Source organism: Ciona robusta, chromosome 11, assembly GCF_009617815.1.
Source record: "Ciona robusta chromosome 11, ASM961781v2".
Lineage (NCBI taxonomy): Eukaryota > Metazoa > Chordata > Ascidiacea > Phlebobranchia > Cionidae > Ciona > Ciona robusta.
Window position 1 is genome coordinate 5,428,431 of NC_143245.1, and position 26,678 is coordinate 5,455,108.

Here is a 26,678-nt window from a genome sequence, read left to right on the forward strand (position 1 = left end):
AGCCACGGAAATAAATAAGTTTCATTCATTCCAACAAGTCTGCATAACGTTTTCATTTTATTACAATCGCAACAATTAGCGAAACAGCAACAAACAGATACATATATTCAAGAAGAAATAATTTGCATTTTCCTAAATAAACACAGACTTTTGCCCGCACACTTCGCAAGCTTTATTTAAACATGTGATTCATGAGAAATGCGTCTTAGCACCAGACTGGTATAGTTAGTAAAAGATCAAAGATTTTAGGTTTTTTGGGGGTAATACGAAAAATTCGTTAATTCTTGGTAGCAAAATATATATATTCTATTTCGCTTGTAAAATACTTAAAGGGAATGAGAGCATTTTTTAGGAAAACGAATTGAACAGTAAAGTGACTTTGCAACTTATTTGAGAAAAAGTGAGTTTTGAAATGTAGTTTCAAGCTTCTACCTTTTGGAGTGTTGTGAAACTGAAAGGTCTATGATTTATTAAATTATTGATAAAAATTGTGATTTGCGGTAATTTTGATTAAGAGCGTTTGAAGTAATAAACTGTAAGTCCGATTGCCGCAGCTACTCCTACAACCAGTATAAGTTTGGTGAATGGACTCCATGGCTTTGGTTTGTTCATTTCAGTGTATTCCTCCTGCAAAATTCATGGAATTTGTATTAGCGGAAATTGAGAGCCTTTATAGGAATAAGGGGTAAAGTGGGACAGTGGGGTGAGATGGGACAATGCTGCGGGGTAAGATGGGATTTAGCAGAGAAAATTTAAATATCTTGATTGTGTTTTAAACAATTAACAACATTCTATGGCAGTCGTAAGAATACTGTTTTATAATTTTTAAAATAATTAGTTTTTTCCTGCAAAATGCATGGGATTTGTATTAGGAGGAATTAAGAACCTCTATAGTACTGAGGAAGTAAGGAGTAAGGTGGGAAAGTATGTGGGGTGAGATTGGACAATGCTGCGGGGTAAGATGGAATTTAGCACAGAATATTTAAATAGGCTGATCGCGTTTTAAATTAAACAATTAACAACGGTTTATGGGAGTCCTTAGAATACCGTTTTATGGTTCTTAAAAAATTAGTCGTTTACCAGATGGGACGAGAAAACAGAAAAAAAGGTGCCCCATCTTTCTCAACCATACTATATCTCCTAAAATGAACTACTTCTTAAATTTAAAAATTATTAAGACATAAAAACAATTTTTAACACCATAGGCGCCTACCATAGGTATGCATGCCTTGAAATAGGTTTTGAATTTTAATACCCATTGTGAATAGGCCTAGTCAGTGTACAATATATATAGAAACAGGTAAATTATTGCATTAAATTTCACATTGTATAAAAAGCTACCTGGTTTTACAAAAAATAGACAACTATTGTTAGCAATTAGCAATACTTTTGCGCTTTAATATTGTTTTTTTTTGGAAGATTTTTTTTGATATTATAAACGACTGTTCTATTCTATATGAGTGAGGTCCCGTAGTGTGGCACACCATGGGTCCTAGGATTTAGGCCAGGATTGGCCCCTCTCCCCAGCCAATGTCATTAACTTAATTGAAGAAAAAATTGCGGACTTTAACCATTTCATGGTTTACCAAATTCAACCAATTATTTAAGTAATATTACTGTGAACTTGAATTAGGTCAAGAAAACATGCACTAAAAAGACAAACGTGCGCTAAAAATGCAGAAAGTTAACAACCTGAGAAACACTGCTGACTGGTTTAGCAATTATTTCAGGTTCAGATTCCTATATAAACAAATATGCACAAAAAGTGTTAATTTTTGGCTTTTTTCTGTTGTACACTTTTCACCATTTAAAAACTTTTAAAAAACATTTAAAAACTACAATTTGTTTAACCTGTTTAAACCTATGCTCATCCCTACCAATTGCTAATCAAGGTTAAATTTAAAGTTGCTGAGATATAATTTACCACGAAATTAATTAATTACAATGTATGACACCTTGTAAGAAATATAAATCCCAATACAGCAAAAAATAAGATTTTTTTTTATATAAGTAAATTCCCTATGGATAATTAAACTAAATTTAATTTAATAGACTAGCAATAACTTACAAATTTTACTTATTTCTAAAGAATTATAACCCATATTTCAAAGCCAAACTAATACTTTGAACTTTTTTAAGACCATAGGCACCTAACTTGTAAAACACAGAGGAGGCAGGGATAGTTAAATACACACAATCCTGTAAAAAAATCTAACTTATTGGATGAAAATTGCAAGGTTTACTGATTATTGCGGTGCAGAAAATTTTATGGTATGCCTGCCTACCCTGCCACCCCAGGTTTGGCGCCTATTATTAAAACACAACTGTATAATACCACATACCACTAAAGCTTTTTCAGCACCGTGCCAAACTTTTAAAGTCACATGTTCTCCCGCAGTAAGAAAATAATCCACAGCTTCTGAGTGTTTCACTTCAATCAGTGATTTTCCGTTAATCTGGTCGTAAAATATGAGTTTTATAAACTTAAAAAACTCTTTATGTCTATAGTATGGTATTCTAAAAAGGGCGAGGGTCCTATAACGTGGCTGGTCATAGGACTTGCAATTTAGGTCAGAATTTGCTCATTACCCCAACACCCGGTGTGCTACCACATAGACTTTACTAAGCCTACTTAATAAATTAAATTAAATCTATCTTTTAAGATTCGATGCGGAAGTGAGGTAGTCTAAACTAAATTCTAAACTTTTACTAAGCCTATAATAAGTTCAATTAATATATCGTCTATTCTATATGGGTAAGATTCTACAACAAGTCATGCAAAAGGAAATAATAAGATTTAGTGCAGGTTTTTCCATTACCCCATCTTACCTCAATTAATTTGTCCCCTTCTTTTAACCTCCCATCTATATCCGCGGCACAATTTTCTCGTATTTTCGTAACAAAGATACCGGTGTCGTTGGGTAAATGGGGTTGGTCTACACCACCTCTAATATTGAAGCCAAGGCCTGTATGCAGAAATCAATTAAAGCGTTTAATATGTATCTATTGTAGAGTTGTTATCATAGGCACCTAACATGGGTATGCAAGATGGCGTATATACCCTGAAAATAAATCAGAGTACCCATGAGTACCCAGTATAAATGCATAAACAATTTAATAGCCTATATTACAAACATGTCTTAAAATAAACACTATGCCGTGGTGATAGTGCAATGATTAGTCAAAACTACACAGATTGTGAGGGAAAAACAAAAAAGCAGGCCATTTAAAATAGCAATATACAAGAATGTCAATACACATACAGAGATGAATTTATGTGGCTTGGCTCACTTATGGTTTACCAGTATACAAAACAAAGGAAAACAGTCAGTAACAAAAAGCAACAAACTTGTTTTTTCATAGAAAACGATAAAATGCAATTGCGGCAGCGGCTGGGGATTTTGGTCTTTAGACTAACGTAACTGCACACAAATGACAAATCTGAATGTTTGTATTAATAAAAACGTAACTGGAACAAATTTTAAACATAAACAGCCACATACCACTGCCGCCTCTTTCCAATTTAATCACCGCAGCTTCTTTTTCCCATGCTTTAGCCATTTGGTCACGTGTAGGTTAATTCTCTTAAAGCAATATTTTTTGTCAATCAGCAGATGCTGTAATACACCTTTAAAATTACAATAACATGAATAGATCAGAATAAAACAATACATCGCTTACGTTGCAAGTATTTATTGATTACTGCTGCTACGTAAGTAACATGTCAGAAACCTTGTTACACAAAACGGAACCGGGCATGCAACATGCAAGGTGACATATTCAATACGTCATAACATTGAGAAGACTTACATTCTGACAAAAATTTTGCTATTTAACATAAATGGGAGTTGTAAGCTTTCTTGACACTCGTTTTTGGAAAGTCTGAGATCAGATCCTATGCTATTTTATGAATGTTGTAAACAATTTTATGCGCCAACCATACCTAAATTCGGGGACAGACCGTTAGGTTAGTGAAACTAGCTTTATCCCCGTGTGGCTGGAAAACGACACTCGAAACGAATGTTCCGTTTCAAAAACCTCGTGTCATCTTACGATTTACCACGCATGTAACTTGATGGTTGATTGTTGTTTTTCTGCATTGCTAACAATTTAGACAAATCAATGACCACTGGGTTGTAGTAATTACCGTTAAGTGTCTGCCCAAGAACACATACACCCATAATGTTAGTCACATACCATAACATTAGCAGCGACCTGCCTTAAATCCACAACCTCTGGGTTAGAGACACACGTGCTAGCCACGGCGCCGGACGATGAAAATAAAACTGTCATCTGTCGTATCAATTCGTGCGCGATCTTCATCTGACGTTCTGCGTCTTTTATTTGTCATACATAACAATACTATACAAGGTAGAAACATTTTGAAAGCAGATTTACAAATTGTGACACCAGAAGAAACATAATTATGATTGTTTAATCAAATTTAAAGGCTTTCAGTTACTCAATTCAACATTTAAAACGAGTCTTAATGGTCATGTGACTCTTCGGTATTCCAAAAGGTATGGAATTCCATCGTAAAAAAGCGAAAATATAAGATACATTAAAATCTCAATAGCCCACTAAAATAGCTGTACACATAGCATGATAATCAAACATTATTGATTCTATTCTACATGGGTGAGGTCCTACAGCATAGGGGTTATAGGACCTGAGATTTAGGCCACAGCTGGTCCACATACAGCAATAATGGTTAAAAGCTGATCAAATTATAGAAATTTGCTCGGTCCTACAGGATAAGACGTTAGAAGACCTGAGATTTAGGCCAGAGCTGTCTACACACAGCAATAATGCCTTGATCAAATTAGGAAAGATATCAAAACATATCTAAATCTTCATCACTGCTGTCCCAGGGCGTTGGACTGTAACGTTTTAATGAACGTGATTCTCTCCCACTTTTAATTGTTCTAGTTATCGGAGATGAATTGTCTTTTTCTTCTTTCACTCTTTTGAACTTTTCAGAGTCTCTATGGCTGTGATTGCGGTGATCATGGTAGCGATCACGAGAGCGGAAACTGTTGTTGTCTTGTGAAGAATCTTTTGAACGTTTGTTTCCAAGGCGGTTGCGCAGAGCAGTTGGTAATCGGTCCAACACATTTTTGTCCCTAGAACGCAAATAAAAAATAGTAATAACTTTATTTTTTGTCCATTTGATTACGGTAGCGAAGACTTAAAAATATTTTAAACGAAAAGACAGGATATAGCGATAAAATAACAGTTTTTAAAACACGCTTACATTTAAAAACTTATTTACATTTATTTGAAAAAAAATAACAGCGGTTGCAACACCTAGCAGATAAACAAGCTATTTATGTTTAATTAATAATTATCATTTTTTTAAGGTGACATTATATGTTTTAGCACCGTGAGTTTAAGCATAAAATAGCTTCAACCTTGGTGTTATGTGTCTATACAAACAAGCAAAGTATATTGCATTCACTACATTAATTAATGGTGTTCCTTATGTTTATTGACTTTATGAGTGTAACTGCAATTTAGAAATGTCACACCAAATTCTGTTAAAAACTAAAAAAAAAACGCTAGGCCTATACCTTGATAATAGTAACAAGTCATTTTAAATTAAAAAATTATACTAGATATAACACCCTATGAATAAAAATGGAAATAATGTTAATTATTGGATATATTTTTATTTAAAAGTTATGAACCTACCTTGATACAGAGGAATGAGATCTTTTACCAAGTCTTGAATGAATGTTAGAGTTAGAAGTAGTCACTTGCAAATGAAAGTTTCCCCTCTCTTTCATTTCTCTGGAAAATAATAAGATATACAGCACTGCGTGGTTGCGGCGCCTGCCTTTTCTACCAAAACATAAATTTTTATTTTTATCTCTTTGAATACAGTAGATCAGATTAATTAAACAGCGGAGAAAAGAGAATCGGCAATCAAAAGACTGGATAAAAACCAAGAGAATTTTGGTTTAGGGTTACACACTGCCACTACTGTGGGCATATATATCCTTAGGCAAGCGGTTAACAGCAATTGCTTCAACCCAGTGGTCACAAATGGGTTATCCAAATTGTCAGCTACACAAAAAAAAAAATTTGCATGTCAATTTTGTTTAAATTGTTTAGCAATACAGAAGAATAAAAAAATTAGGGCTGTGGAAAAGTTAACGGTTAACCGGTTAACCGAACCTATTCGGTTAACCGCTAACGAAAAGTTCAAGTCGTTAACCGAACTATGACGTCATAGGGCATAAACGTATATCAATATCTGTCTTATTTACACGAAAGGCACGTGTTCGTGTTCGTTGATTGTTGTTTTGCAATAAGACAGAGTGCGCAGGGACGTTGTTGCGACGCTGTTGCTTTGATCGTGCCCTACAACAGCGATTACGCCATCAATCTTGATTGTTAATACCGCAGGCTAACTAGTTTTGCAACATTATATTGGTGTAATACACAACTTAAATGTTTTCCTCGGCCAAGCAGCGTGTTTATTACGAAAAAGCAGGCATTCACACGTAGATTCATTGCATCATAATAGCGATTGTTTGACCTGGCAATTGATTACGACATAATAGCAATTCACACGTTAATAACTGCGTCATAATTGCAATTCACACGTTGATTATTTAGACGGCAGGTGTTTTAAAACAGGTTTGAATATGAATAAGTAAGCATTACTTTGACGTTAAGAACGTTTGCCCGTGTATTGCAAGCATAGTCCATACGTTCGTCGTAAAGTTGCCTTTAAATTCGCGAAAGAAAAGCGATAAACAAGACGCTTTTATTAGGATTACACTTGTATCGGTTAACCGGTTAAAACTGAACGGTTAACGGTTAAACAAAAATAGGGAAAATCTACAGCCCTAAAAAAAATGCATACAAATTTTGTTCAAATTTTCAGCAACACAAAAAAATAATATTTTCATGTAGATTTACATATAAGTTGATGACTTAATTTCACCAACCTTGCTTCTTTAACAGTTTTAGCAACCTGGTCTGCAACCATAGTTCCAAAACCATCTGAATCGTCACCAGAATCATTTACTGGGATAGCATCCGTTAAATCCTTTGCTGTAAAATACATCGTACATATAAATATTGTACTGTGCGGGAAGACAGGACACTTTTAGCACATAATATCCAAATAGTGTTTTACACAATTAACAACGGTCTATGGGAGTTGTCGTGAGGATACGGTTTTATAATTCTTTGAGTTTTCTTTGTTCAGAATGAAATATATGCTGAAAAATATGCTGAAAAATAGACAAACCGATAAGTACATACCCACTTGCACAGCCAGAAAAAAATAATGTTGACTTAAAATTTCCATTTAAATAATATATATTTATATATTTTTTTTTTCACGAAAATCCAGTCATGAGAGTGTATTTTTTTACAAAAAGAGGGAATTTACCCCCAAAACCCCTCGGCTGCCCCACAGTACACACCTGAGCTTTTTATCAACTGATCATCTTCCAGTTCCTCTTTGCTCTTCCCATCCTCCTCTTCTACATCATCACTCCTCATCTTATTCCTCCTGCTCCATTTTCCTCGGTAGTGATTTGAATCACCACTATCATCATTATTATCACGGCGTGAGTTAGTGATTGGAACATTCATGTTCATGAGCTCATTTCGTGCGTGGCTCATTTGGTATCTGAAATACATCGCTCAATGTAACTTTAAAAATATGTTTTTTCAGGTATCTGTTTGAACTTTAAAAATTAAAAATTGATATCACATTTCACCATTTAGTTAAATCCTTTCGGGCTGTACATTTTTTTTGTAAATAATTTATTACTTTTTTTACAAAAAAGGTTGATAAACAGCTCGCATTTTCATTAAACAACTAAACGATCTAATTGTGAATAAAAAAAATAAATGCACACAAGTTTTTTTTCAAATTAAAAAAAAAAATTATGCCTACTGTAAACAAAGAGGCAAATAAAACTTTTTATAATTATTATTTTATCATTTATCACACTAGCTATTTTATTTTTGGTAAAAAATAATGAAAATACGCACCTTTTTCGAAAAGCTGAGCTAAGCAATCCTTTAGTTCCTCCATAATTTGGGTTTCCATGGTTGATGTAATATTTGCTTCTCTTTGCAGCTCCTAATACTTTTCTATCTCTCAGTTCAGCATATCTGATTTCCAATGTCATTTTTTGACCGGATTTTTCAAACGATTCTTTGCAGGGTAATAAGGGATTCGGACCTGGATTCTTTTTCTCTTCATTATCTTTCTGAAGTTTTACAAAATTTTAAATTTTTTTTACCCAGGATTTTTTAAAATTTTTGAATTTTTTTTATCCAGGATTTTTTTTAAATTGCGGAAATATTTCTATGTAAAGCAATTAAAACTTAATATTTCTTATAATATACCCCAGAATATTTTTTCAAATTGTTAAAATATTTTTTATTAACTAATTTAAACTTAATTCTTTATAACCGACAAATTTTGTTTAAAAATTTTGCCAATATTGTTTTTATTTAAACTTAAGCTGCTTAATTTTTTTTTTAATATTTGTCAACAAAAAGCTTTTTTCTTACTTCATTCTTTTCTTTGTCTGTGGTATTGTCAACTTCCATTGAGATATCTGTAAATTAATCAAATATATTCTATTCATATGATAGGATAGACCATAATTTTGGAAATTTTTTGGTCCACGAATTTTTATTTTTTTGGTAAGTTTTATCCTTGTTTAACTTTAATTTTTTGTTTTCATTTATACGGTTAGTGTGCAAGTAATAAGTATAATATAAAGAAAATATAAAAAAACATGTTTGAATTAGTCATAACGCTTCGTTTATGATTTAACAGCAAGCAAGGGCGCAAAGAGAAAAAAATAAGGGTAAAAAAGTATCAATTAAAAAATTTTCTAATTTTGTTTATTTTAATTTTTTTAAAATTATTTTGTTGGTTTAAAAGAGAGAGGTCGCGACACTCGCAACACCCCTTGGACGCGCCACTGAAAGCAAGTATTAGCATATCCTATATATTATATGCCAGTGTTGGGTGACTATGCTAGGAACCCTAGTTTATGTAAAAAAAAATATAAAAAAAAACGGAGTAAAAAAAAATACCTGGTTCATCTTCAGTCATTAAATCTAACGTATCATCTGCTTCAGATTTAAGGTCTGAAAAATATAAAAATATGTTTTATCTGCTCTGTAATTTAATTAAAGTAGATTAGAATGCCTGTTTTGTATAAAGCAGAGGGTGCCCGGTTCAAATCTTAATGCCGCTAGTATCCGTGCACTTGTGTATGCATGGGCAAGACACCCAGCAAATTTGCTTCAACTGAGTAGTCTAAGTTGTCACCCAAAGGTCCAAAAACACAAAATTAGTTACCCCTATGTATAGTAGGGTGGGGGGAGACGGACACCTTTAGCACATAATATCCAAATATTCGGATCGGGTTTTTAACAATTAAAAAAGGTCCATGGAAGTCATTAGGATACGGTTTTATAATTCCTTTTGAATCTTTCTTTGTTTACTACCCAACGGGGCATGAAAATATGAAGAAAAGGTATCCCATCTTCCCCCCTACTATATACTATACAATATAACTTGTACACCACATTAAACGTATGTATGTTATTTTGCATACCTGGCTTAGAAGTTGGAGTTTCAGGCTCAGGTCTTTTAACAACTTTTTCATAAGTTTCTGCCGTTCTGTCCCCATTATCCCACACCACGTTACATGAAGTGTCATCTATCCATTCAATACGTTTCGGATCAGCAGACCCAAAATAACTGAAATTTTATCAAAATCAACATAAAAATCAAACCTAAAATAACTGATGTACATTATAAACAAAAAAAATCATCATATCAATACATCCTCTCAAGAGACTCACAAATACAAATATATGTACTTTTACAAAGAACATATTATATCATTTGACATTAACATAAACATTATAATGTTACCAACAAATTAAAACAAGTGTAATTAAATAACTGTTATAAACTTGACATAAAACATACATATATTCATATATTTATACAAGTAACACTTAAACAACTGACATTATTTTAGGAACGAATGATTGAATGAGGTATATCAAAATAAAGAGGTAAATACAGTAATTAAACAGGTTAAAATCAATTAATAAATTTATATTACTAAGTATATTACTATGTTCTGTTACTTCCGATACCAGGCATAGTATAAATAATATATTAGTGGTTCATCTGGTATAAAAGGTAGTGTATTTCCAACGTTTCGTCTGCCATACGGCGAGATCTCATTAGGGAATGACACTATGGCTTATTTTTCAGCCATACATGTTTACTTTATGTGTTTAGGTTGATTACCTGAATATATCATCTGTGCTCATGTCGTTTACTCCTCTTAAATGAAGGGCATCGGTTCGAATATATTCGTCATCAGCAGCTGCATAGTGGTAACTTGTTCATAAAGTAAACGTATTGTAATGTAAAATTTTCGTTCTTGAGTAAGAAACTTATTGGTTAAAAGTGTCCGAACCCAGTGGTCACTCATAGGCTGCAAAAATACCTTTGTTCTTACTTTCAATTCTTTTAAGAAATCGGTATTGTAATCATGTTGTAAAACTTAAAAACTTAATGGTAAAAATTGTCAAATTCTCCCAACCCAGTGCTCACTAATTGGCTGCAAAATCTGTCAGCCATTTTTATATAGGCGTGAGGTCCAACAGTAAGGCACACCTTGGAAAATTAGGTAAAAGGTACCCCCCAATAACACACAGAAAGGGTTATGTTAGAGTTGCTGCATTTCTCCAACACCTATATATTATCATTCACACAGAATAAGCCACCCACAAATTAGAAGGCCCATATTGTAACCTAAGGCCCATATTGTAACCCATGTTAGAACTTATTTTGCCTTGCCACACCAAAATAAAGAAGCAAAATTTAACTTACCGTCATATTTAAGATTGTGCTCAGCAATTCGCTCTTTAAGAAGTTTTACTCTTTCCGGCAATCCTTCATCTTCTTCTACAGCAGAAGTCTCCTCTTTCTCATTGAGCGGAGATGCAAATCTTTTTGCCCTTTCACCTCTGCGTTTCTTTGCCTCTTCAAACGAAAGACCAAGAGAAGAAATTGCTTCCAAACGCTTGTTTTCATAGATTTTCTGCAAAATTTAACAGGAGAATTACTTTAAACCATTTCCTACTAGAACATTATTATTTTAAGAAAATTTAGATTTTAGACAACTAAATAAAAAAAATTAAAAATGAGTAAGTTTCATTTAACAAAATTGTTTCATTTACCAATTTTTTTATGCTACAAAGAAACACACCAGGTGTCCTTAGTCGTAGGTTGAAGTTGGCCCGTTACCCAATACAATTTTACACCATGGCGTATACATCTGATTTAATAAATATTGCTGGAAAAGTCATTCAGTCACCATTTGCCAGTCTGTAGAATATGGCAGTTTCAGACAAGACGCGCACACACGACGAGTATTTTCCGCGTAACACGTTCTATTGTTAAAAATCAGCGTGCAAGCATGACATTTCCAAGCCTCATTACGAAATCCTATTTATTTTGATAGACTTCCAAAAAAATATATATATATATATATATTTTTACCCACTTTTCTCGGAAAATTTGTGAGTTTCATTTTTACATCCGGTTCCACTTTCTCCTCAAACTCCTCCATGCTCTTTCCTTCCTCCTCGTACAAGATCTCGGGTTTTGCTCCCTCTTCATCCTCGTCTTTATCAACACAGATGGTGAGGTTTGGGAGCAAGGAATTGGCCGCGCCAATTTCAACCACTTCTACCTCCCCAGGCATTTTTTGTGGGGTCTCAATTTTTATAATATATATATATATTGAAACGTAACGTATATAATTTTTTATTGTCCTGAGTTTCTAGGACTAACAATAAACACATTTTATTACAGTTTTGTTAAATTAAGGGTAATTTTTATAGTGATTTGAAGTAAATGAGAAATACATAGTGTTTTAATTTTGCAATCAAATAACACACGGACACATTTTAGTTGAATATATACGTTTTTTTCATGTTTATTTAAATATACTTTAATATTTCAAATTCAAAGGAAAATAAAGTGAAGCACAACGTTCAATAAGTCCAGTTCAAATTTCCATTGAGGTGGGGAATTATGTCTCCTGCTTTGTCGCTGGCCGCCATCAGTTTTTTGTGTCTTGCAATTCTCTGCATCCCAACACGGCATTCTTGCATGTCCGCAATCTCCGTTTTGCAAAGATGGAAGCTGGCTCGGCGGCTCATATGGCGGATGCACATGAAGTATGCGAGCGTCTGCTTGTCGCAGTGGATTGCTGTGCCTTGCAAACGCAATTCGAAAAGAGATTTATCTGGAAATGCATGCGGCTCTAGAGACGGTAGTTTCCAGCTGTGCATGCGGTTTAAGTTATCCGTGTAGTTTGGAAAAAGGTCCAGGAAATTCCTGGATGGCTTTTTGATTTGGGTTTCAAAGTCGTACACCTTCATTTTTCATTTCACGTGTGAAAACCAAAACAAACTGACTTGGACTTTTCTCAAGATCACCTCACAAACAACTGACATTCTGCCAAATTTTACGAAGGTTTGCAAAATATTCCATTTCGAGAATGCAGGGTGCACCATAGATATAAAATACGCATTAATTATCTGCCAAATTCCCTGCTTTAACACCAATTTAAACTAAAAATATCTTACTCAAACACGCAACAAATTTTATATAGATAAATTCTAATTAAACTATGTACGTATGTATTATTTGTAGAAGCAAGAGCGCTCACATTGTAACCACAAGATACAGGATTCAAAGTTCATTGCTATCACAACTGTTATGGTAATTGTTCCAATCCAGTAATCTAAGAGTGTAACTAACTCAACGGATAGTATGAAATTAGTCTAACTAACCCAACGACAGTGACTGTAGCGGTAGTAACGGGATTCGAACCCAGTGAACACTCTTGCCAAGATCTCCAACACATTTTCCTTTGTCATTGTGCAGCAGCGCGCCTACCTTCAACTCAGAGGTTACGAGTACGCTCGTCTCTGCTAATAATATGGGCGTATGGTCCTTGAGCAAGAAACTTCGCGGCAACTGTTCCATTTTTCAATAAAAATTCTTATATACAGTGGGGTGGGGGAAGATGGGACACCTTTTCATTCTATTTTCTCGTCCCAATTGATAGTACAGCACAAAGAACATTCTAAGAATTATAAAACCCCATCTCCACGATTTCCAGAGACCATTTTTAATTGTTTAAAACACGATCGGGATATTTGGATATTATGTGCTTAAGGTGTCCTGTCTTCCCCCTTCCTACTATATAATAAAATTAGGCATTTTACAATGTGGGAACAAATGCAAGGGTTTTTATATCTTTTAAATAACATGTTGTGACGTCACTAGTGGAACTTTAAATTACTCAGCAAAGTTTTTTTCAGAAAACACTTTCGCGTTTCATTCTGCATTTGAATTCAACAATACTAGAGGATAATCTGGATAATAAGTGGTATTTGTTTTAATAATACGCTTAAACACGTTGTTCGGATCCGATTGATTACATTTACTCCACAGAAGATTAGTAATACAATCCGCCAAATTAACACACAAGGCAACTTACACCCAGTCATGCTCAAAAATCTATTTGACTTTATATGTAACTTGTGGGTATGGCTGAAAAAGACGACGACCAAGAAATATGTCACGACAAAACGAAATGTGCTGTAGGATGGACGAAGCCGTTTGTAAATAAGGAACCTAATGTTGCCAAACCCGATAACGGTAAGAGGGCACGAGTTTTATATTGTTTTTGAGTAAACTGTAAACTCAACGTAGATTTCAATCTACGGTTGATATACTAAGGTTTAGGTGGCTATAATCTATAGTAGGGTGGGGGAAGATGGGACATTTTTTTCATTCTACTTTTTTTTCGTCCTATTTAGTAGTAAACAAAGAATATTCAAATACTTATGAAAACGTATTCTCACGACTCCTAGAGACCGTTGTTAATTGTTTAAAACACGACCAGAATATTTCGATATTATGTGCTAAAGGTGTCCCATCTTCCCCACCCTATTATATATTTGCATAACCAAACCAAGAAAGCATAGTTTTATTGTTAAGTTTTAAACTTCAGTATGTGGGAACTGTGACGGGTATTCATACGATTCCAGTAAGGGCAAATCAATGTGATTTAGGTTCATTATTTGATTGTGTAGAGTACATTAAGAGCAAAATTCAGTGGGTGTATTAATTAAGATATAGTAGGGTGGGGGAGACGGGTTACCCTTAGCACATAATATGCTGATCGTGTTTTAGACAATTAACACATTAGGTTCGTAAGGATACGGTTTTATAATTCTTTGATTTTCTTTGTTTACTATTAAATGAAACGAGAAAATAGAATGAAAAGCCGTCTTACCTCCCCCCACCCTACTATATATCAGGCAACAGGCGAAATGGCGATAAAGTGACCTTTAACCAGATAACAGGAAAGCGACGAAAATAACGCAGGCTATAAGTATAGAAAACGATAATGTACCAATTAAAGGCCTTCAACCAGATAATGCGTAATATGGTGAATGAACTGACGAGACTTAGTAACGCCTAAAATGCTAACGTATACACGAGCTACAGCGAAATAGGGGTTCGCATCGTAGCCGTCTAACTCATTGCGTCAATCGGATGGTCGCTAATGCTCTGTCCAGCTAGTTAGTGCGCCTGCCTCTAACGCAGAGGTAATGAGTTCAAGGCTCGTCGTTGCTACCATTGTGGGTGTATGTGTCCTTAGGCAAGACACTTAACGGCAACTGCTCCAACCACAAAATCACTAATTGGTTATCCAAACTATCAGCCACACACAAAAAAAATCCAAAAAATTAATCATCCACAAATAGACACTTAATAACTCATAAGCTGACATGAGGTGTATGAAACAGAACACCCATGTTTAACAACTGTCGTTTTACATTTATTCTTTCTTTCAGTGTCTGACGATGAGGAACAAGACAAATATAAAACTGGCTCAAATAAAGGGATCATTATTCACTACAGCAAGTCAAAAGTAATATGGGACTGGGTTATTCTCATGCTTACTACATACACAGCAGTTGTGGTACCATTAGTGGCATCATTTCGAATCGCTTCAAGAAGGTAAGGCAAAAAATGAAATTAAAATTTAGAATTTTGGGTCATTAAAAAATGTTAAAATTTGATTTTCTTTACCAAATTTAGTAGGTACAGCAAAAAATGGGAATTTTAAATTAAAAATTTTGGGTTATATATAAAAAATTAAATCTGAAGTTTTTACTAACAATATTTTGCATTTAAATTAATGATCACTATTAAATTTAATCACATTTTTAAATAACAAAATGTTAATTGTTAACCACCTTATTTATAACTCTACAGCATGGTATGGCTAACCGTTGACTCAATGGTTGATATTTTCTTTTTCGCTGATGTCGTTGTCAATTTTCGCACAAGTTATGTTGACGGAAATGGTATGTTTGTAGAACATATATAAATAGCTCTTTTTGTGAAAATACCCTGATGAGGTCTTGCCCCATGGCAGTAAAATTTACATTTTTACCAAAAGAGCTCTTTATGTATATATTACATTATGCCTGGAAACAACAACACCAAAAACACCAACAGAAAGTTTAATCAAAGTTTTATTCCAAACACCCATGTTTTAAAGCCAAGGTTTTCAAAACTTTAAAGTAAAGGTTTTTAAAACATTACTGCACATACACCTATTGGAAAACCCTCGAAAAAACTTTTTTTTGACAAATTCTTTTTTGATTAAAGGTTATTTTAAAAGGCCCAAAAGGTCTTTAACACCAAAATTGTACCTATCAGGCGCCATGGTAACTGACCTAAAGAAAATCCGGATCAACTATGCAAGAACTTGGTTCCCGATAGATATTTTATCCTGTCTTCCATACGATGCTTTAACTATTGTGATTGGTGAAATTAAACAGCAAGTAAATAAAACAAAAAATATTTTCCTAATCAACTAAAAAAACGTATTTCGTTTTGAGCTAAATTTTTTTATTTTTTTGGTGGAAGATTTTTTGAATATGTATACTTATATTGTAATCTACTGGTTTAAAAGAAAAGTTACTAAAAATAGAGCTTACTGGTTTGCTTTTTACACAAAAGTTTTAATTAAAATAAAGTAAACTAAAATGCCAGCAAGGTATTAAAATAAACAATTTTAATTTGAAATTCATATTTTTTAAATTTGAAATATTGAAAAACTAAATTCTTTTTTACCTTTGCAGGAGTTATCATATTTCCTAAGCGTGTTAAAAACTTTTCGCCTTTTGAGAATGATTCGAATTGCTAGAGATATGGACAGATACCTTGAGCATGCTTACGCAACCTTGGTAGTTTTGGTAAGTTACTTCTAAAAAAATAAAATAAATATTATTTGCATTTTGAAATTAAAGAAATGATGTACTCTTAAATTTATATGAATTGGTGATTTCACAAATTCTCAAAAACAAACTATTTCTTATATTATAAACACCAGAGAAAGTTATTAAGTTTTAATTAGATAACAGTTTTAAAAAAAACTTACACCTTGCTTTTATTTAAAAAATATAGTTTCACAAATCTCTAATGAAGTTAAGAAAATATTGGATCTCCAAACCCATATTGAAACCCCTTTCATTTTAGCGTGGCCCATAAAAACATTTTTTCTGCAGGTGTGTTTGATCTTGCTTATCTGTCATTGGATGGCTTGTGGATGGTATATTGTAACATTATACAGTACAGCAGTTTACCTGCAAGCAGAACAAGTTCATTTAAACATAACGTCGAACACTGAATCCACTCGTGGTATGTCGATAGCGGAAAATCAGTTTCCAAATCTCATTGGAAAATATGGTGGGCTAGACCTAGAGCATGAGGGACTTGAAGATGACATCTTAGTAAAAAACCTAGGTGTGTTGTTGAATACAAGAATTTATTACTTAAAGTGTATTACAATTACTACACAAAACCTCCATTTAGTTACTAGGTAAGCCTATTGCAGGTTACTACATAAAAACTACAATTAAATACCACATAAAACCTACTAGTTACTACATTAAACCTGTAAGTTCAACATTAAAGTGTCATGATATTGATATATGCTACCTGTTATTTTGTCCAGAAGTGCTTAAATTTAGGATGAGTCCATTTTAAAGGTTTTGAATCTTGAAAGGATGGGGCAAGAGATGATCCACTTTACTGAAAGCGATAATAAATACGCATAATTTCTTATGCAAAATAAAGGTCTGCTAGTTGCACATTTCCCAAATATTTTACGAAATATCTTGAATTTTAAAAATATTATGAGTTTTTTGTACTTAATAAAATATGACTCACATTTTGTATTCAGAATCTGAAACATCTCAACCCAAGAACCATCTTCCCCCAACCACTTGGTTGATCCGTATTTCAAAAGATTTTGTGCCTCCTTTAATACTAAACCAAACAACAGGTAACTAATAATAATAATAGCTTTATTTGTCTCTTTATTTAAAAAAAATGCTATTAGTCTAATTAAATAATTTTGTCCTAGAGGATTTTAACACAAACCAATAGATTTGTAAAAGAACTATTTTTGTTTTCTCGTTGCAAAAAGTTGTTTTTATTTTCTCGTTGCAAAAAGTTGATTTTCTCGTTGCAAGAAGTTACCTGCAACATTTTTAACCTTTTAGGCTCTTTACAAGGGGGTCCAGTAATAAGAAGGCGTTACATTTTGTGTCTCTACTTCACAATGACAAGCGTCATCTCAGCGGGCTTTGGAAATATAGCAGGCGACACTTTTGCTGAGCAGATTTATTGCATTTTCATTCTTCTAATTGGAGGTGCCTTTATACCAGATCCTTTAAATTTAATAATTGAAACAAATATTTTAGAAAAAAGAATGGATTTTATAATACTTAACTTTAAAATGCTTTTTTTTTGCTTGATAAACCTCATGAGCGTATGTTTTCTTTAGAAAGACACTTAAAGACAGTTGCTCCAACCCAGTGGTCACTAATGGGTTGTCCAAATTATCTGCCATACTTAAAGAAGTAAAAATACAAATAAACAATCACCCACAAAAGTACATATGTGGTAACTGGTAAACGGGCACGAGTTGTATGAAACAGAACACCCATTTTATAACAACTGTCGTTTTCTGGCCACACAAGAATAAAACAAAATTCATTTATCTATATTTCTACCAGGCCTACTATATGCTGCTATCCTTGGCAATGTGACAAACATACTTCAACAAATAAGTAACAAACATCACGATTTTCTGGATCAAATGAAGTCAGTGAGGGACTTTGCAGCGCTTTATGAACTACCGCCTAAGCTAGCTGAAAGGATTTGTGATTATGTGTCGTATACTAGGGTTGTTACACATGGGCTTGACGTGGAAGCTGTAAGTGTTTGGTTTTATTTGTGGTGTATGTAAATGAAAAAAAACATGTATTTAGGGTGGAAAAAACATGTTTTTTCTAGAGTGAAAAAACATGGTTTTCAGGCGTGAAAAAAACTTGTTACTTGTGTTAAGAAATACTTGTGTTATAACTTGTGAGCATGAAGGGTTTGAATACACTATGTGTGTCTGGTGTATAAGAAGACACCCGTATTATAACATGACAGTGACTATGAGGTATATGATATATAATATTTTCAAACACAATCATGTTATATCTTTCTAAGTATGAATGAATGAATGAATGTAACTTACTTTATCCTCGCGTGGCCGGAAAACGACAGTCGTTATAACACGGGTGTGCACCTCGCGCCAGCTTACGAGTTACCAAGTATGTTACTTTGTAGGTGATTATTTTTTTTTTATTTTTTTTTATTTTTATGTATGGCTGATAATTTGGACAACCCATTAGTGACCACTGGGTTGGAGCAATTGCCGTTAAGTGTCTTGCTCAAGGACACATACGCCCACAATGGTAGCAGCGACGAGCCTTGAACCCATTACCTCTGGGTTAAAGGCAGGCGCGCTAACCACTACGCCACGGCGCCAAAGTATAATATATGTATGTTGTGTATGATGTCTTAGACTACATCCTTACTACAACTACACAATTAACAAAAATATTTCCAACCAAACAGGTTCTGGGCCAACTACCTGACCATAAACGAGCGGAAGTGTGCGTCCACATGCACAAGAGATTGTTGCAGAAGCATCCAATGTTCACTTCCCTTAATGAAAACAGTGTTCGCCTCGTGGCAAGAAGGTTGGAACGCTTCGTGATTGCTCCGGGTGAGATTGTATGCGACAAGGGCGAACTTGTGGATTGCGTTTTCTTCATTATTACTGGGACTGTGGAAGTAACTTGGGAAGGAATGTTAATTGGATTACTAAGTGAGTAAGGATTGGAGTAATGTTTTGTTACATCGTCAAACTGCGCTTGATTTGAATTTCCATAGTTGGTTAGCGCGCTTGCCTGTAACCCAGAGGTAATGGATTCAAGGCTGGTCGCTGCTACCATTGTGGGCGTATGTGTCCTTGGGCAAGACACTTAACTGCAATTGCTCCAACCCAGTGGTTACTAATGGGTTGTCCAAAATATCAGCCATACATAAAAAAGATGAAAAAATTCCCAAAAATATAATCATCTACAAAGTAAAATACTTGGTAACTATACGCTTGCACGAGGTGTATGAAACAGAACAACGACTGTCGTTTTCGGGCTTTTTTTGCGGGGATAAAGCAAGTTACATTCATTCATTCATACTTGCAGCTAATGGAGATTCTTTTGGTGTTGACATATGGGAGCAATTGGAAGGTAGATCAAGTAGAGTGATGGTCAAAGCGCTCACCTATGTTGATATTAACTTCATAACGGGAGAAAACATGGCTGAAGTGGCAAAAACTTTGCCCTCAATAAAAACTTTGTTTCGGAAAAAATTGAACATGACATTCTGTGTATCAAAAATGGTGAGAGATTTTAAAGTACAGAAGTGTTAGTTGTAGAGGCTCTGTAGGCATTAGTTGTCTTACTTATGGTAATCTACATAAGCAGCTGTAGCAGAGTGGTTAGCGGGTGTGTTTCTAACCCAAAGGTCACCGGTTCAAGGCTTGTCGCTGCTACCATTGGGGGAGTATGTGTCCTTGGGCAGAACACTTCACGGCAATTGCTCCAACCTAGTGGTCACTAATGGGTTGTCTAAATTGTCAGCATTACTTATAAAACGATCACCCACAAAGTGGCATAGCTATGGCTAGTAAGAGGTCATGAGGTGTATAAAACAGATCACTATGTTATAATGACTGTCTTGTTCCTGGTAATGTGAGGATAAAGCAAGTTACATTCATTCATAAAAACAATATTTTTACCAGTTTAATCTCCGCTCAATTGAATCTGTCCAGTGGGAGAGAGATGCAGCTACTGATCCGAAAGTTGCAAAAAAAGTTAAACGGCTCAAAAAGTGGCATCAAAAGATAATGGTAAGCAAAAAAATCTTGAAATAATAAATGCAATTATAAAAATTTGTAAAGCATAGATGTAACTCCTAGGCAGGAAAAAGGTGTATAAAACAGAACACCTACGTTATAATGACTTTTGTTTCCTGCCGTGCTAGAATAAAGAATTTGCATTGATTTATTCATGGATAACAGTTTTTTTTATGTAAATTATATGTAAAATTTTATGTGAAAAAAACGAATGTAATTTTTACTTCTAGATTAAGAAACGAAGAATGGAATATTTACCTTTAGAACCAGATCATCAAAGCATTGTCTCATCTTCAAGGTTAAACGTTTTGTACGAACTTTTTTTAACAAGTATAACATTGGTATTATGACCTGCAGGACTATGAATGCAAACGTTTTAAGGAAGTTCAAAATTTATAAAAAAAAAGATGGGAAAGTAAAAATACTATGCACGTTTATATTTATAAAAAAAAGCATTTTCGAATAATTATTTTAAAATGTAATGTTTTTTCTACCAACACTGACCTAAACTTTTTAAATAACAGAAAATAACACATTGGTTTTGGTAAATCTAGATTCAACTTTCATACCAAAAAAAACGTTTGATCATTTCATGTTGTATTTTAACAACTGTCGTTTTTATGTTTAATCCTTTCTCTTTGTAATTGATTGAATTTTTGTTGCTGTTTTCTAAGAGATCAATAAAATTAATTTTGTGTAATTGCAGGGAACAGAATGAAGAGAAATCAGCATGGAAGTTGTTAAAAGAAAAATCACAGCGCGTGATGAAGTCCCTTAGATGGTCATTAAGAGTCTGTACTCTCATTCATGGGTATGGAGATTTAACTAGGGGACCTAAAATTGAAGATACATCAATAAATAAAGTAACTAGACCAGGGTGCTGTCCAAGGTGCGGGAAGAAAAAAGCGCAAAAGTCGAAAAAGTTGGTAAAGATTAAAAATTCGAAAGTTTCGCCAGCAAAAAAGAATTTTAAAATAAAGTTGAAACCGTTGAAAAAGTTGGATAGAATGAAAGAGATTTCGGTCGATGATTTTGAAAATGACGCTCAGATTTCTGCTACTTGTTATAGATTAGAGGATCGGGTTGGGGGAAAACCCGTTCTATGTAAAGTTGGGACCATCAAATTTTCTCTGGAGGGGAGTGAGTGGGAAGAGCTTGATCTTCCCAGAGGAGTCAAGGAATCTTTAAGAAGCTTCCTTGATTTTAAAACCAGCATAAGTATTGAGTTGGAGAGGACGGATAAAAAGTTGACGGTGATCGAAAATTTGATGAAAAATATTGAAATGTTGATTGAGGATGAAGTAAACTCAATGTGAGCTTTTTTTCAGATCATTGACAAGGCCTCCCATATGAAATAAAGCTTGTTTTTTTTACCTATTTTTTGCTTATGCATTAATGTATGTGACAAAGTATAGATTTGTGCCAATTGTTTTTACTAGATCAGTTTTTAATATTTTGCTTTATCAATAACTAATTTAGATTCGCTAATCGATATTTGCATGTTTGATCATATTCACCAATTGGCAGCAATTGACGTTAAAAAAAACATATTCCTAAATAAAAGTCTGCTTATTTGTAAACACAACTTCCGGCGCCGTGGCGTTGTGGTTAGCATGCCTGTCTGTAACCATTAGGTAATGGATTCAAGGCTCGTCGCTGCTACCATTGTGGGTGTTTGTGTCCTTGGGCAAGACACTTAACGACAATTGCTCCAACCCAGTGGTCACTAATAGGTTGTCCAAATTATCAGCCATACATAAAAAAATCCCCCCCAAAAAATAATCACCTACAAAGTAGCATACATGGTAACTCGTAAGCTGGCACGAGGTGTTAAACCCGTGTGATAACGACTGTCGTTTTCCGGCCACGCGAGGATAAAGTTACATTCATTCAACTTATGGCTCAAAATTCAATTGTGGCTGTTTAGATGGCACCATTTGGCTCGCAGATAAATTTAAGTTGAAAGTTTTAAGGAAACAATCGTGCTAAGAAATGCCCAGTGTTGTTTTGGTTGCTTGAACATGTTAACCAAAATATTTTTGTGAATTAGGTTTTTTTAAAGCATTGCTAATTAAGGGGAATGGGGAATAATATAATAGTCATCTGAAAATACCATTATATTATACAGCCCTTTTGAAACTAATTAATAAAATATATCTTTAAAAAATGTGTGACTGCCTTAGCCAAAAAAGCTCCTGACCCATTGATTAGTACGTACTAGGTATAAATTAAAAAGGCATGGTAATTTTTGACAGACAATACTGAGCATATGCGAGCAATTACGGTGTATTCGTAAAATAAGTCACCAAGCAGAGATACATAAAACAGGTATAGAAAGTTTTCTAGCGATAAATATATAGCGTATGATTGTACAAACAGCACTAGAATCAAGTTGAATTATGCTGGCTGACCAAAACAATGCAAAAATTATTAAAAGATCATAAAAATCATGTATATTCTTCAGAATGACTAAGCATCGAGCCTCTAAATGCTGAGTCATCTTCCGAAAATGACGATCTGCAGTGAGAAGATATTTTTATTTTGTGGAAAAGTGAGATATGAGAGAATGAGCCAAGAAGGGATTATAGAGATATTTTTAAAAAATGAAAAAGGAGCTATGAGAGAATGAGCGAAGAAGAAGTTTTAGAGATATTTATAAAAAGTGAGATAGGAGATATGAGAGTATGAGCGAAGAAGGGATTTTACCTTTTTCTATTTTCTGTACAAATACTTGCTGATAATGCTGTCTAAGTTGATGTCTCCACCATCTTCATAAATTTCTTCATTTTCATCATCATCAAAATCTTCTTCCTCATATTGTTGTTGTTGAATTCTGTTTGTTGACATCGAACGAGTTTGTCTCGAAGCTTCGTTACGGCTCATCGCTCTTCCGTTTCGACTGAGTGACCTCGCTTGACTTACCACCGCTCGACTGTTCCGGCTGGACGAACGAGCGATGCGGTTCATTGCTTGTGGATTTGAGTAATCTTCACGCTCCGATGCACAGCGGTTCCGGTTCACTGCATGTGCTTCACGCATGGCTGAATTCTGGTCACGGTTCGCTGTTCTCCCGTTACGGCTCATTGAACGCTGATTTGCTGAATTCTGTTTCCGCTCCAACGCTCGTGAATTTTGTGCATTCATACGCGACGTAGGCCTTTGTTGAGTTGTCCGAGCTTTCTGATTGGTCGATTTTATCTCGTCTCCATAGCTTCCTCCGCTGACCATACTAGTGGGGCTTTGAATGACCCCATACCTCGCTAAACTAACATCATCATCCATATAACTATCGTCGCAGCTAATTGCGTCGTCGTAATCATCCATTTCAGAGAACCCATGCCCTCGTTTTATGCTCGACACGCTCTCGTCTGAATCATAGTCATCATAATGGTCTCTGTTAGAAAATAAGGGCGGCTTTTTGGACGTAAATTGTGAGATTTCCTCATCAAAATCTTCATCAGAATATTCTTCTTCTTGGTTCCTCTGATTTATCGATTGGTTTCGGACTTTCGATAAAAAGCGAGATTTAAACGGTTTTTGGGCCGTTTTTACGGGTGGGTTAGTTTTTTGTAGATTTTTTATTGGAGTGTTTACTTTTTCTTTGTGTCCTCCTGGATGTTGGAAAGAGGTTCGGCTCCTGGATCTGATTGGTTTCTTCTTCTGCTGAAAATGATTCTGCTCGTAGAAAATTTCATCCACGTCTGAGAAAGAAGTCCGGCATTTTGTCGGAGGATCATGATGAGAGTCTTCCTCTTCCTCCTCACTATCCTCCATGAAGTCGATGGCGCTGGAGCAACGATCTGGGAGCATCCTCTTGGTTTTCATCCTCCTAATATCGCTCTTGATCTTGTCATCCACCTGGAGCTGCTCTCGTCTTCCCTCTGGAAGATTTTGACGGAGCTTCACGGCCCGGAGGCTCTCGTTGAGGTCCTGGAAGGATTTCGCTTTTCCGAGTCCGAGGTTCATTGCGATGTTGCTCGGCTTCCCGTAGAGGATCATAGAAGGGTCCTCGTCCGCCAAGCTCTTGCTGATCCGGTCCATTCCCTCTTTAGGCGTTTCCGTGGAGATGTTTGTGCTCTGCGACGCACTTGACGCTCGGCTGGATAGCTTTTTACGGCGGCTTCGTTTCGAGGCAACACTGGTGGCGAGTTTTCGGGCGTACTCGGACACGCAGTCGTCCAGTGTTTCCGTGACAATCAGCTTTTCTGGCTCAGTGTTGCCGGCCGAGGAAGTTCGGAAACTTTGCACGGTGGAAACACTGCTGTCTGAGAACTTGCTCTCGTCCTCATTTCTTGGTAGCGAAGAGAAAAATGAAATGAAAAATGAAAGAAAAAGATGAAGTTTTAAAAAATGCAGAAAAAAATTGGAAAAAGCAGAAAAGTTGTGAAAGATAGAGAAGTTTGAATTGTAATTTGAAATTAATGATTTTTTTTTCAAAAAATTGTTACAAACATTTTTTTAAATTTATGAATTTATTCCCCCCCTCAAAAAAATATTTTTGACTTACCTAGAGGAGAGGACACTACTTGAGGTCCTCGGTCTTGCGGATGCGGTTCTGCTCCTCCAACTAGTTCTGGATGTCCTGAGGTCCTCTTCATCTGACGAGGACATACTCTCCTCACCCATATCTGATTCATCAAGCTCCTCAAATGCAATCTGGAAAAATCAATCGTATGTTGTTATTTTAGTCGATTTTTTTATTAACTAAAATATCACGATAAAATAATTAATAACGTAGTAAAAAGAATTTTAAAAAAAATTAAAGAATAACAATTTTTACCTAAAATTAAAACATTTTTTTGTTTAAAAATACTTGCCTTGCATTTAACGGATGTTAAAATACGTGCAAATGTTAAATTTACCTGCAAATTGCTGATTCTTTTAAACGCGAGTTTCAGATCAGCTTGCAGACTTTCAATTTGGTTCTGATGGTCAGATAACTCCATTTCCTGTTTCAACATTTTTGGATAAAAAATTAACATGTGTCATATTGCGTGCAAAAAATTAAAATCATTTTTTTTTTCAGAAGCTGTTTTGTATATTATAACTTTTGCAGTACTTTTAGATAACAAGTATCTTTTTCTATATAGTAGTGTGAGGAAAGATGGGACACCTTTTTTTTTCTCGTCCCATTTGGTAGTAAACAAAGAACATTCAAAGAATTATAAAACCGTAGACTCCAACTGACCGTTGTTAATTGTTTTAAACCTGATCAGGATATTTGAATATTATGTGCTAAAGGTGTCCCATCTCCCCCCACCCTACTATACAAATATTTACATACAAATTTTGATATTTCTTTACCATCATTATTTTTTAATAAAATAAAAAAATAGATTTTTCGATAAAATTTAAGCAAAATTTTACCAAATCATGTTTCTTCTGCAAAGCATCTTGTTCACGCTTCAATAATTCTCCTTGTTCAGTTTTCGATTCTCGTAGTTGTCGTTGTACGCGCTTCATTGCCTCTTTTTCCCGATGTTCCGAAGCAATATGTGCATCTCGTTCTGCTGTTATTTTGTCCAGGTTCTCTTTTGCTCTCGAAAGTTGGACCTAAAAAAATATAAAAAGTTTTTCAGTGCTGTGATGGCAGAATACGTCTTTTGGTTAAAAAAAAAACAATAAAAAATTTAAAAAAATTTACAAAATGTAAAAATTAATATAATTGAAAAAAACTAAATTCTTAAACAATTTTGCGTCAAACAAAAACCAAATACGATTTTAGTTTTACTGTCATCTCATTGATTAAGATTCTGAAGTTAATGATAAAACAATAAACAAACAACTTACCTCCAGTCGTCTACAGGTTGTTTTCTGAAATTCCAATTTCGTTTCAAAATCTTTAGCCTGCCAAAAAAACATTAGAATTTACTGTTAAATTTTTTTATTTTTTTTTCAAATTTTAACATTTTTGTGTTGAAATACAAATATATGCAGTTTTATTTTAATAAATTATGATTGCTTTTATATAAAAATGCCTGTAGGCAAGAGTATATAGGTTCAAGGCCCGTCGCTGCTACCATTGTGGGCGTATATGTACTCGGACAAGACACTTAACGGCAATTACTCCAACCCATTAGCCCATTTTTGGTTGTCTAAATTATTAGCCATAGACTAAAAAAATCCAAAAAAAATCCTGCAGAAAGTTACGTAAATGTTAAGCAGACAAGAGGTGTATGAAACAGGACACCAGTGTTATACCAACTGTCTTATCCACGCTTTGTGAGTGTAAATAAGTTACAT

General features: G+C 34.6%; 5 protein-coding genes across 10 annotated transcripts in view; 1 reads left to right on the plus strand and 4 right to left on the minus strand.

Moving 5' to 3' along the window:
- Window positions 1-38: 38 nt before the first annotated feature.
- On the minus strand, window positions 39-3,663 carry LOC149728685 (synaptojanin-2-binding protein-like). Its single transcript, XM_089888317.1, has 4 exons — window positions 3,504-3,663; window positions 2,830-2,966; window positions 2,343-2,456; window positions 39-627 (listed from the first exon to the last, which is right to left on the minus strand). The coding sequence occupies exons 1-4, from the start codon at window positions 3,559-3,561 to the stop codon at window positions 511-513; spliced, it is 426 nt and encodes a 141-aa protein (XP_089744443.1). The 5' UTR covers window positions 3,562-3,663; the 3' UTR covers window positions 39-510.
- Window positions 3,664-4,318: 655 nt separating this feature from the next.
- LOC149728686 (nuclear cap-binding protein subunit 3-like) lies at window positions 4,319-11,780 on the minus strand. Its single transcript, XM_089888288.1, has 11 exons — window positions 11,580-11,780; window positions 10,904-11,114; window positions 10,316-10,394; window positions 9,606-9,751; window positions 9,079-9,132; window positions 8,545-8,591; window positions 8,017-8,237; window positions 7,440-7,648; window positions 6,957-7,062; window positions 5,692-5,790; window positions 4,319-5,123 (listed from the first exon to the last, which is right to left on the minus strand). The coding sequence occupies exons 1-11, from the start codon at window positions 11,778-11,780 to the stop codon at window positions 4,835-4,837; spliced, it is 1,662 nt and encodes a 553-aa protein (XP_089744414.1). The 3' UTR covers window positions 4,319-4,834.
- An 84-nt stretch (window positions 11,781-11,864) lies between these two features.
- Window positions 11,865-12,462, minus strand: LOC149728688 (uncharacterized). Its single transcript, XM_089888320.1, has one exon. It carries the CDS (start codon window positions 12,460-12,462, stop codon window positions 12,073-12,075), a length of 390 nt encoding a protein of 129 aa, XP_089744446.1. The 3' UTR covers window positions 11,865-12,072.
- The window catches only part of LOC149728687 (unconventional myosin-XVIIIa-like), a 46,199-nt gene continuing 31,385 nt past the window's right edge, over window positions 11,865-26,678 (minus strand). For 5 of the 6 annotated variants that reach the window (XM_089888269.1, XM_089888271.1, XM_089888270.1 and 2 more), the window contains 10 exons: window positions 26,226-26,282; window positions 25,803-25,988; window positions 25,298-25,384; window positions 24,943-25,091; window positions 23,142-24,726; window positions 17,345-22,952; window positions 17,114-17,206; window positions 16,759-16,914; window positions 16,247-16,379; window positions 11,865-15,925 (listed from right to left, as the gene is read on the minus strand). In XM_089888269.1, the coding sequence (XP_089744395.1) occupies window positions 23,148-24,726; window positions 24,943-25,091; window positions 25,298-25,384; window positions 25,803-25,988; window positions 26,226-26,282 (2,058 nt within the window). In that variant the 3' untranslated portion in view covers window positions 11,865-15,925; window positions 16,247-16,379; window positions 16,759-16,914; ... (1 more) ...; window positions 17,345-22,952; window positions 23,142-23,147. The remainder of the gene's footprint in view (window positions 15,926-16,246; window positions 16,380-16,758; window positions 16,915-17,113; window positions 17,207-17,344; window positions 22,953-23,141; window positions 24,727-24,942; window positions 25,092-25,297; window positions 25,385-25,802; window positions 25,989-26,225; window positions 26,283-26,678) is intronic. The other variant, XM_089888273.1, reaches the window with a different exon arrangement.
- LOC149728689 (voltage-gated delayed rectifier potassium channel KCNH1-like) lies at window positions 13,622-22,294 on the plus strand. The gene is made up of 14 exons (XM_089888283.1): window positions 13,622-13,750; window positions 14,956-15,121; window positions 15,380-15,471; window positions 15,830-15,954; window positions 16,255-16,368; window positions 16,681-16,918; window positions 17,358-17,459; window positions 17,680-17,829; window positions 18,196-18,395; window positions 19,091-19,343; window positions 19,723-19,919; window positions 20,322-20,429; window positions 20,666-20,733; window positions 21,142-22,294. Exons 1-14 carry the CDS (start codon window positions 13,639-13,641, stop codon window positions 21,749-21,751), a joined length of 2,535 nt encoding a protein of 844 aa, XP_089744409.1. The 5' UTR covers window positions 13,622-13,638; the 3' UTR covers window positions 21,752-22,294.